The sequence below is a fragment of the Hyaena hyaena genome, unplaced genomic scaffold (assembly GCF_003009895.1).
Source record: "Hyaena hyaena isolate Hyena2069 unplaced genomic scaffold, ASM300989v1 scaffold_41, whole genome shotgun sequence".
Taxonomy (NCBI): domain Eukaryota; kingdom Metazoa; phylum Chordata; class Mammalia; order Carnivora; family Hyaenidae; genus Hyaena; species Hyaena hyaena.
This window is the reverse complement of record NW_024080673.1, coordinates 3,666,792-3,679,207: the sequence shown is the minus strand read 5'-3', so window position 1 is coordinate 3,679,207 and position 12,416 is coordinate 3,666,792. Positions and strand designations below refer to the sequence as shown.

Here is a 12,416-nt window from a genome sequence, read left to right as displayed (position 1 = left end):
CCCAAAGGCATTCAGATTAGAACATTATTAATCTGTGTGATGGCTAAAGGGTTCAAGTAATCATTGTAAATTAAAACCATTACTGAAGCTAGTTGACAATATCAGTATTAAATGCTCGCTAAGGTGCCTGGCAAGTGTGAGTTTCTAGGATCCTCCAACTCCAGATTCACAGAATCGGTTTTGACTCTGCATATGTCAGATCCTGAATGGTGTTCTTGTTAGCCCGAACTGGCATGTTCCCAGAAGTCTTCAGAAATCCAGTGGTTCCCTTGCCTTTTTGTGCTATTTCCTGCGATCTCAACTAATAATTGGATTTCAGTCCATCTGTTGATTTCCACAGCCTCGTCTCTGCTTGCTGAGCTACAGTGGGGGAAAACAGTAAGTGATCCATTGGAATCTTGGGGGCTGAGTGAGGCCAAAGGAAGGGGATGGATTTGGAGTGCAATGACCTTAGGCTGAACATACGGGCTTTGCCACTTCTTACAATCAGAGCTACAGGAACACTATTTCCTTAGTCCTATCTTAACAGGGCTGCAGTGAGAACAAAATGACTTAGTGCATTTAAAGTGCTAGACATGGGGTATGACTCCTTGTAAGTGCACAGTAAATATGAACAGTTCCTCTTTAGGAGACTGGATCCTACACCCACCACGACCAGCCAGGTGGACACAGGTGGCCCGACTGCCCCTCCATGAGGGAAATATGTAAAAGTTTGGAGTTCTTTCAGATCACAAGCTACAACACCGTGTTCTGCATCGACCCAGCGGCTACACTGCTGGTCTCTACCACACAGAGCCTGAACACCATGGAGGGAAAGATAAAAACACCCTATAAATATTTGGTTATTCTAAAGAACATGCAGACAAAGGTAAAGTTGATATGCTAGAAAATGGCTACAAGAAGAAAGATTTTCTTCCAAGTTTGGCGATAATGGCAAGAACATAACAAAACAAAAAAACCCTACAACAGTAAAGAACCGAGGACAGTTACGCTTTCAGGGAGTATAATTCACTTAATGAAGATAAAACATATTTCAGACAAAAATATGACTTGAGCCTGAATTACTGATTGTGCTTGCACTTGTAGCCTTGGACCTATGAGTTGGAGTCATAAAAGGAAGTGAGCTGGGTTTAATATCGTCACTTTAGCTTTATTGATCTAAAGAATGGACAATCTGCTGCTTAAGGGAATCCACAGGTTTCTGTGATAAATTGAATTACTTGACTAGAACAGTAGAAAGTGGCAAGTTCGTGGAAATAAATATTTTTTTTTATCAGTATTGGGAAAAAGAAGTACATTCTGTTATTTCAAGATGCTTATCTGGGCCAATTCATGATATGCCAGAAAAATGCTTTTTTGGTCGTTCGTGGTAGATTTGGTCTATGTCATAACAAACAGTGTATTCTAAAACCGCGTGGTTATGACTATAAGTTCACCTCAAAAATGTTTCTTTGAGACTTGGATAAATCACTCAAGGTTTTGGTCACATGCCCCTTTAGAATCCTTTTTTTTTTTTCATCTGCATGTGGAGTACCTTTTATTTCCTATGTTGTGCTCTTAATTAAAAAGAAATTTGAGTCCTTTTGTAGCAATTTTATGGTCCCTATAAAAACCAGGAGGCACACGGTTCTGCAGAACATGATTCTTTTGGAATCTTCGAAACTCCTGGCGTCTCTTCTCGCCTCAGAGTGTCCCTGAGGTATGCTATCTCACAAAGTGCCATGTCTTTCTGTGTCTTATTGCTTAACTGTACCAAGGCAGATTTATCTGTTTACTAGTTATTACTTGGATTTGTGTCGCTATTTTTTGTGGCTGACCTGAAGGGTCCCATTTTCCTTTATATTGTATCTGACGGCTTCCTTTTCTCTTTCCTGAGGCACCGTTAAAAAAGATGGACACGGGAAGTTTTCAACAGTTACACACAGAGCTGCCAACAGTGCTTCCTTAACTGGTAGGTTTGTGACTAAATGAGCATAGAGTTTCCAATAGGAATAAAGCAAATGAGAAATTAAAGCCTTTGAAAAAGAAAAAAAAAATCAAATACATTGTGGCAGAAATTGTGAGACGCCCTTCAACATCTGTTTCTCCCATTCTCCTATAATACCATGACAGTCAATTTTCAGCTGGGCACATACCCAGAAAAAGACTTCATTGTCAGCTTCCTTAGGTGTGGCTGTGTGAGTAAGGTCTGCTCAAGGAGATGTAAATAGGGAGGTAAGAAAGCTTTTGGAAGTCTCTCTTAAAAGGCAGCTAGTGTGTGGGCCCTTCACCTTCTTCATTTTCTTCAGCTTTTCCTCCTTCCTGATAGCTGGAATGGGGATGTGATGATTGGAGCTAAGCAGCCTGTTTGGACTGTGAGGTAACCTTGGGAATGGAGGCCATATCTGATAGAATAACAAGATAGAAACCAGAGTCACCAGAGCCCCAAGGGACTTTATGGAGCAGGGTCACTATATCACCCCTATACTGCCTACTGATAGATTTAGATATGAGAAAGAAATAATAGTTTAGGTTGTTTAAGTTACTACTATTTTGGAGCTCTGTTACTCACACTGGAACGTAATTCAACCTAATAAGTCTATTTAGCCACTCAGACTGGCTTGAGGTGGTATCTCAGTGTGGTTTTGATTTGTATTTCCCTGATGAGGAGGGATGCTGAGCATCGGCCATGTGTAGCAACATGGATGGACCTTGAGGGTGTTATGCTGAGCGAAATAAGTCAGGCAGAGAAGGACAAATATCATATGTTTGCACGTATAGGAGGATTAGGAGGAACTTGACGGAGGACCAAGGGGGGGAAGAAGGGGGGAGATGGTGGGGGAAAGGGAGAGAGGCAAACCATGAGAGACTCTTGAATGCTGACAAAAACTGAGGACTGATGGATGTGGGGGGGTGGGGGGGATGGGCATGGAGGAGGGCACTTTGGGGATGAGCACTGAGTGTTATGTGGAAACTAATTTGACGATAAACTATTTGTAAAAAAAAAAAAAAAAAGAGTATATTTAAATTTCTCCATTTATGTGATGTTAATGTAAAATCTGAACAGTTAAAATTATTTGAAACAGAAAGCCATGATATTTTAACAGAAGTAGTTGAGAAGAAAATTTAGCAAAAAGTATTATCACAATGCCTCCACAGTATAAATTAAAAATGATATTTATTTACATATCTCCATGAGAAGTGGTCAAGCCCTAATAAAATTATTTTTAATTAAAAAAAATCAAAATGTCACAAATTATTTTGCTTCCATTAGCCATGTATTCCAGATTATGGAACATGATCTAAGATTTGCTTTTACAGAGGAAGTCTCCAGACTTCACAGAGAGGTAATTCAGAATACACAAAATCTAAAAGAACTAGAATTTAGCTTCTGAGAAACATTATGGAAAAAGATGGAAACATTTCAATAAAATGGACCAAAACAGCCAAATTGGGGCAATAACCTGCATCTGCCCATTCTGGCTCAAACACATGTCTTTAATACTATCTGAAACCAGAAAAGGGACATGGCAAAGGAGAAGGCATTTGAATCTCATGCTCAGAGATTATCACTTGTTTTAATCCCTCGACTTTATTGAGGAATAATGGACAAATATAATTGTATATATTAAAAGTGTAAAATGTGATGATTTGAGATACCTTACAGGGTAGAATAATTACCCAGATCAAAATAATTAACACATCCACACCTCACAGTCATTCCTTTGTTCGGTTTGATGCTTAAGATCTACTGTCAGCAACTTTCAAGTATACAATACTGCCATTTTTTTACATTTACTGTGACCTGATTCCTATAGGAACTCCTCTATGTGCTGCCTTTCAAAGAATGGCCACTGCAGGGGGTGCCTGAGTGGATCAGTCGGTTGAGCGTCTGACGTCGGCTCAGGTCATGATCTCACGGTCCGTGGGTTCCAGCCCCGCATCGGGCTCTGTGCTGACAGCTAGCTCAAGCCTGGAGCCTGCTTTGGATTCCGCGTCTCCCTCTCTCTCTGACCCTCCCCTGCTCACGCTGTCTCTATCTATCTCTCAGAAATAAATAAAATTTAAAAAAATAATAAAAAAAAAAAAGAATGGCCACTGCAGTTCTGGGAGGTGGGAATTGTTATCCCCACTTCACAGAAGAGGAACTAAGACCCAGAAAAATTAAATAACTTCCCTAACCTCTAAGATCTTTTACCTGAATTTTAGGCTTCTCTTAATGCTGTCCGTAAAGGCTACTCATTTTATAGGAATTAGAGGAATCCACCAATATATTTAATGTCTGTATTTACTAATAGGTGCATGGGAATCTTTCAGCTTCTATTACTTTACCAACAGTTTGAATTTTGTGATTCAATTGGTCACTGACGTAACTTTGTATGCCCATCTAAAACACACACAATTTTAACCTAAGTGAATAAATAGAAAAGTATTGAGTCTATCAATCATAATTTCCTAGTTTGACAATATGAGTTCCAACCTATTCACATAAGTACCTTGAAAATAATAAGTCAGAAAGTGACCTACCTTTTGAGTGAGAAGAGCTTGAACAACTTGATTGGCTACCTTCAAAAAATAAAGAAAGAGTTGCCGTTTACAATTATGAGACTTTATAAGCATAGACTTTAATTTACCAATACATTTCCCACAGCTTACTCTACCTAATTAGCTCCTCATTTGCCTCTTTCCTCGCCACGTAGATAACCTGATTATTTTCATAATAAGCCTATCCTTCTAGGTAATATTTTGCTTTCTTCCAAAGGTGACCTTGTTGCTAATTAAGATGGTTAGGTTGGAAAGATCATTCATGCCTTGACTTCCACATTTCCATATTTGGAAAAAAAATAATATCCTTTCATAGGTAAAGTACTGGAAGAAGGCTAAAAAATGATACAGTGTAAAACACAATCCTAATTATCTGTACACAATTTCTACACTTTGCTGATTTACAATGTCCTTTGCCTCTCCTTCCTCTACTTGTGCTGTGTTACTATTTTACCGCTTAAAACGACTTAAAGTAGAGCTAGGTTCGAATGGTGAAGGATAAGAGGAACTCATTATTTTCTATACGTTCTTTTTTACATCCCCCATGTCTTCATTTGTGCCATCCTCCTGTCATTGCTACCGGTAGCAGAGTCTGGTAGTTGTTTACTCTCCCATGTATTTTTCCCCTTTCTACTAAGGGGAAGTAGAGAAGTACTCTAAGTAACAAACTCTGAGTTTTTGGCTGGGTACTTTAAAATACATACCCTATACTTCCTTCTAAGTTTCCCTTTGGGCCAAGCTTCTGACTGATGAGTTATAACTAGACTTTCCTTGGGCTTATAGAAAGTCTCTAAGAAGAAGGGAGCTCACCCTTCTTCTTCCTTTTCCTGTCTGGGATACAAAAGTGGGGGCTGGAACCTCAGCAGCCACCTTGACAGTGAAAGTCACATATTGAGAAAATAGGAGCAGCCTGGCCCTGATGATGCAGGGAGTTGTACTATCTCTGTACTTCTAGGTGAGAGAAGAAAAATATCCACTTTTTTTTGTTTCCTACAAAATACAACCAAATAGAGTTCTTACTAATATATTAACATAATCCTAGTTTTCTTCAGGTATCAGGCAGGTTAGGGCAGTAGGAGAAGCTCTTCTCAGTAGAAGCCCCTCTCAGTCAAAGGAGGTGAATCTTGATTAATCTAAACCAAACCCAGCATTTCCATTCAGTGAATGGTTTAGGAGTGGGTATATGTACCATTCTAGCCAAGGGCCTCACATAAAACTAGTAACATGTTGCTGGTATTTTGAAGACCTGGCATTTTAATAGAAATTCATCATTTTTCTGTGCATTTGTGCTAAGATTTCTTTTTCACTCGCAGATGTCAAAAACACTGTACAGGAAGCCACTCGCTAAACTTTACCATAACCTTGAAGCTATGTACCCATATAGCTACTATTGAGAAAATTAAGGTGGGTAGGTGAATTACACAGTGTTTTTCAGCAGGTACATGAACTGTCTACACTTAATGTGACCATTGAAACTTACAGCGTTAAAGACCAATATTTAAATATCTGAGGCATCGGGTACTTCCCATTCATTTCTTCCTTCATTTATTTAGCATAAATATGTAGAGTATTTACAAAGCTAGATGACTGGGGTGTGTTCCTTGGTTTCAAAGAGAATATAACTGGTAGGAAGTTGGCATGAACATAATTATAACAGTGTCATAAGCATGTAATCATCTTGGTAATTCTCACATTCAGCCAAAGACTGACAGAGACGCTTTCATCTCCTCTTGATAACCAATTTATTTTTGGTGATATAAACTATGTGTACTTGTTTCCCTGTCTTATATAGTGGAGCAGATGAGGGTAAGAATGTTTTCATGGAGCTTAATTATTTCTTAACTTGATATTGACAAAGTCGTGCATCCTTAATGACAGATGGCTACCAGTAAGTCTCATAGAAAATAGAAATGCAGGCTGTCATCAACTGTGGTTAGGAGGCATTCAGAGCACAAGCAGTAAATGATTAAAATAAGACTACCTATAATTGATTAGTTGAACTATAGGCAGAAGAGGGTTTTTTTTTTCCCCTATCAGAATCCTTGCCAAATTTACATTGTTGATATTAAGCAAAGAGAGAGACCTTTCATTAAAACTAACTATAGTTTTTAAATAAAAGCATTATTGATTGATTTTTTTGAAGCCCATCCCCAGTTAAAAAAACATATGTAAGGAATCTCACAGTTTAATCAAATTAAACCATATTTTCCTTAACGGGTACTTCTTCTTTTTTCCTTTATCATTTAATTTATACATGATCATAACAGTGATAAATGAATAGCCTTACAAATTGACCAATAGTGTCATCTTGAAAATCTTTCAGTTTTTAAACATTTATTCCAATTTGTAAGTCACTGAGAATTTAAAGTCAAACTGTAGGTCATCCATTTTATTCTTGGAAAATTAAAAAAAAAAAAAACCCACAACAACAGAAGAACTCAACTACTCATGCAGCTTGAAACAGGAACAAGGCACCCAAATTAATTCATACCACAAATAATTTAATGCTTTTGGGTCTTATACTTTGGATTTGATTTATATTCTCATAAAACTTCTTAATATCAATATTTTTCTTTTCTTTCTCCAAACTGGTCCCTCACTTAAACCAGGCTGTGGAACGGTGGTCACATAAAACCGCTCTCCCCATGATTTAACAGGAGACATAAATGAATACCCTAACTGTAACAGCCCACAGGAGGAAATACACTCTATCTTTGCAATGTGAGTATGTTGCCTTATAGGCTTCTAGGCTCCATCTCTGATACAGCTCCTTCTGGCAGGTACTTTGGACAATTGCTCTACCTAATAATTGAACAAAGATACACGAATACATTATTTCTTTACGTACCGACATGGGGTTATCTTACCCAGAAGGACTCGCAGGTCCTCTGCAGAAGAGCAGGCCGGTTTGCACAAACGCTTTCCCAGATACTGTCTATAAAGACGGTTTCCTGGGTTTCATTATCACTTTTAACAGCCAGCTTCCCTGAAGCATCAATAGAACAGCTGCTTGGAGCTTGTGCCTGCAACCTCTAATAGGTTCACAAGATGACCCCTGGAATGGGCCCCTGCCCTCATCATAGAATTATGCCCTTAGCACTTGGGTTGCAAATAATCACACACCTGCAAGCCCAGCTAATAAGAACAAATAACTTCCAGTGTCACCTGACATATTTTCTCTCCAAAGAAAGGAAAAATAGCAGCTGGGCTGGGCCAAGGGGACTTGAGACATACTGAGCAGAGCTGACAGTCTTTAAGCCTCTGGCTTGTTTTACAACCTGCCTTCGGCTCTCTGTGGAGACCGCCCCGCTTTGCTTTCTGGAGGAACTGGGGTGTAGGGGAGCCCGAGATGCCAAGGACAGGGCCCAGGTACCTCTCCTTTACCTCGGTAAGAATTCTCTCAGACAAGCCAGCTCCTCTGATACCTGGCTCGTCTCCCACCCACAGGAGTCTTCATTCTTCTTCTCCAGCAGGCTTCTAAGGGGCACGCGTCATCCCCACGCCCACCCCCTGCCACGGCCGCACTCCCCAGGAAGCAGGTGGGCGGAGGGAGGAGAAGTCAGGGCTGTGGTGTTGTCCTTTCTTGCTTTCAAAACAGTCCCTGGGGCTGGATGCGAAGCCACACCTGGGCATAAGCCACACTTATTCCAAGAGGGAGCCAATCCTCACCGCATCCAGAGGACAGCCAGGGCTGGGTCGAGGGTGGTAGAGTGAGCAACTCTGAGGGCACCAAGCTCTGACAGGGCTCCTCCTGCCTCACAGTCCTGCTTCTGTCCTTGTATGTACTATTTTATCATGCAAAACAAGTGTCATCTCAGCACCCTCCTTTAAAAACCTCATTGAGAGAGGACAAGTTTTGGAAATTGTGCTTTGGAGAAGTTTTCAATGCTTCTGAGTTTGATTTATCATTCGGAGACAGCTGGGGGCAAGGGAGTGGAGTCTTGAGGCAGAATCATGGGAAGGATTTGGGTTCAAATGTGGCCTGTGTTGATTATATACTGATATGTACGGTGGTGGGGGAGCAGCTTGACATTATACATATGTGGAGGAGGGGAACTGGCCCCCTCTCAAGTCTTGAAAAATGCATGAGATGATAACTATAACCAGAAAAACCACCTTGGACAGTATCTGATATAAAGCAGTCACCCCATGAAAGTTATATCTGAATCTGAACATTTGAACTTCAAAGAAAAAAATACATTTTTGGGTCAGTAGTTATTGAAGAATGGCTTGAGAATAAGAGATTTTATTTATATAGTAAGGAAGTGTGTGCATGTGTAATATGCATGTATAAATATAAATCACTAAGTACCTGTATTATTTATTTGCTCTGCAAAATACTGGAAGCGGGAAAAATTCATTTAAATATGAATGTGGGATTGCAGGGGGAATTAACTGGGAAATTAATTTGGGGCTGGTAATCTCCATTCATTAATTTACCCATTCAACAAATATACACAAAGTGCAAAGTATGGGCTATAGATGGTGCTGGATCTTGGAGAAATAATGGTGAGTAGAACACAGGTTCTGCCTCTTGGTGTTTCGAGTCTAGAGCAGACATAGGAAGGCCCTCATCTGTTGATTTCATGGTCCATTCGTGCAATGGGCATTTGAAGCACTGAGAGCCACAAGCAGGATCGTCCCCCATCTCCATCGATAAGATACTGCTTTTCAAGATTACTTAGGATCCAGGTGAGGGACATGCACTGAGAATGTCTGATGATTCCACAATCCAGTCCTGGTTTACAGCATAGGAATCAGAGAGGAAGGTCAGAACTGCTCTTGGTAACCTACTATTGCCTTTATTTCGCCTTGGTTTAAAAGAAATTCTGGTGGTGTTTTTTTTTTTCTTTTATTGAACTATGTCCAAAGTCTAGTTTTCCCTGCCTCTGTGCTCTGAAGTAGAGAGCACAGAAAAGTCAAAGAACTCAAATCTGGCATCCTCACTGACTGTAAGGAACTCTGGCCCTATTCTGACGGTTCGAAGGGGAAGTCTGATAGGTTGTCAATTTCCTCACCCTTCAGTCCGTTTGAATTTTCAGCTATTAAGCTGAATGAGGTATGAGTATATGAATTTATTTTTATTTTTTTCTGTGTCAATTTTATTTTTTAAGTTTTTATTTTAATCTGAGTTAGTGATCATACAGTGTAATATTAGTTTGAGGTGTAGAGTTTAATGATTCATCACCTATATACCACACCCAGTGTTCATCACAAGTACACTCCTTAATCCCCATCACCCATTTAGCCCATCCTCTCCCACCTCCCCCTTGAGTAACCCTCAGTTTGCTCTCTATATTAAGAATCTGCTTTCTGGTTTGCCTCTCTTTTTTCCATCCTATGTTCATCTGTTTTGTTTATAAAATTCCACATATTAGTGAAATCATATGATATTTGTCTTTACTGACATTTCACTTGGCATAATACACTTTGTTCCATCCACATTGTTGCAAATGGAAAGACTGCATTCTTTTTGATGGCTGAGTAATATTCCATTGCATACAGAGAACACATCTTCTTTATCCATTCATCAGTCAGTGGACATTTGGGTTCTTTCCATAATTTGGCTATTGTAGATAATGCTGCTATCTCTGTGTCATGAAGTGAAAGGGGAGTGCACATCTTTTCCACATGCTTTAGAAGAAATCCAGTGGCCGTATGACCGAGATCCTCCCGCCAGGACTGGGCCACCCATGGGGTCCCCGCCATGAGGGCACCAGGTGCCCAGGCCAGCACAAACCATCCCTGTCACCCCGAGTGCACATCTGTCTCCGGCACGGAGTGGCAGTCGTGCAGTAAGCTTTCCGACTTCTGCCATCAGTGCCCTGGCTCCTCCTAAGCCTGTCCCTCCTACTGCCCTCACCCTATCCCGGTCCACCCTGGACCAGTGCCGCCATTTGCCACAGGTGGCCCCGTGGGCTCTGGGTACCTAAAGGATAATACATACCTGCTATAGAATATTTTCTTTTTGCCTATTGGGACTCCATAGGGGCTGGGAAAGTTGTCATCTCTGGTATGGCTCAAAAAAGAAGATTCCAAAATTCTGACTAAAGACAGAGAACGCTCCCTTCCACCCCTGCAGCAAGCCACCATCTCTTCCCCACCTTCTGTGTCTTCCCGGTGCCGCAGCTGCTGCCCATATGCGATGCCACCGGGCCCAGGAAGCACAAGGGGAGGGGCAGACTTAACCTTGGTTCTGGGCCCTTCCGTCCTGACCCTGAGATGCATGCGCTGGTTCGCCTTGGCCCTTGTCATTCTCTCCCCACACACACCATGCATTCCTGGCGTGACCTGGCATTTCAGCACGGACACAATTGTTCAAATCCATTTCACGACTGGCGTCCCCTGGCTGCACAAATATCATTTTAGATAATAAATAATATCTAGGGGCAAATGGAAGCTCAGATATTCTTGGGCAAAAGGGAATGCTGGCTGTCCAGTGAAGAGAAAAAGGAAATATAGAAGCCTAGGAGGAAAATGGGAAACAGAAACAGCTTTAAACCAGTCACGCACATGCACGCACGCACACACACAATACACGCACACACACATGCATACACACACAGACACGCCTGCACACACACACAGTCTCACTAGAGTCTGGGACAGCCATGCAATTTCACCTGATACATCCAGATGCATGTATCCCTTTGAATTAGTATTTTTGTATCCTTGGGGTAAATGCCTAGTAGTGCAATTGCTGGGTCATTGGGTAGTTCTATTTTTAACTTTTTGAGGAATCTCCATACTGGTTTCCAGAGTGTCTGCACCAGTCTTCATTCCCATCAACAGTGTAAGAGCGTTCCCCTTTCTCCGCATCCTTGCCAACACTTGTTGTTTTCTGTGTTAATTTTAGCCATTTGGACAGGTCTGAGGTGATATCTCATTGTAGTTTTGATTTGCATTTCTCTAATGATGAGTGATGTTGAGCATCTTCTCATGTGTATGTTAGCCATCCGGATATCTTTTTTGGAAAAATGTCTATTCGTGTCTTATGCCCCTTTTTTAATTGGATTACTTGTGGTGGGGGGATGTTGAGTTTGGTAAGTTTTTATAGATTTTGAATACTAATCCTTTATCAGATATGTCATTTGCAAATATCTTCTCTCATTCTGTCAGTTGCCTTTTAGTTTTGTGGATTGTTTCCTTTGCTGTGTAGAAGATTTTTATCTTGATGAGGCTCCATTAGTTCATTTTGTTTCTGTTTCCTTTGCCACAGAAGATGTATCTAGTGAGAAGTTGCTATGGCTGATGTCAAAGAGGTTGCTGCCTATGTTCTACTCTAGGATTTTGATGATTTCCTGTCTCACATTTAGGTCTTTCAATCTGTTTTGAATTTATTTTTGTGTATGGTGTAAGATGTGGTCCAGTTTCATTCTTCTGCATGTTGCTGTCCAGTTTTCCCAACACCATTTGTTGAAGAGACTGTCCTTTTTCCCATTGGATATTCATTCCTATTTTGTCAAAGATCAGTTGACCACATAGTTTTGGGTTCATTTCTGAGTTTTCTCTTCTGTTCCATTGATCTGAGTGTCTGTTTGTGTGCCAGCACCATGCCGTCTTGGTGACTACACCTTTGTAAGATAGCTTGAGGTCCATAATTATGATGCCTCCACCTTTGTTTTTCTTTTTTCAACATTGCTTTGGCTATTCAAGGCCTTTTGTGGTTCAAATATCTGTATGTTTAGCAATTGCTGCACATCTTTCTGCAGAATGGGCCCAGAAACACACTTTGACAGGATTTACTTTTTGCTTGTTCAGATACTGTTGAGGAACTGGAAATAGCCCAGAATTTCCACATGGGTCTGTTGCTCTTCTGTCATCACCTCCAAGTTTGGGGGAGTTTCTATCCTCTTACTGACATTTTCTGAAAATGTTCTCTAAATTATAGC

General features: G+C 40.7%; 1 protein-coding gene across 1 annotated transcript in view; it reads right to left on the bottom strand.

Annotated features, from left to right (window-relative positions):
* The window catches only part of NCKAP5 (NCK associated protein 5), a 1,061,012-nt gene that overhangs the window by 186,674 nt on the left and 861,922 nt on the right, over positions 1–12,416 (bottom strand). Inside the window, exon 10 of the mRNA XM_039229926.1 lies at positions 4,507–4,545. Coding sequence (XP_039085857.1) covers positions 4,507–4,545 — 39 coding nt within the window. The remainder of the gene's footprint in view (positions 1–4,506; positions 4,546–12,416) is intronic.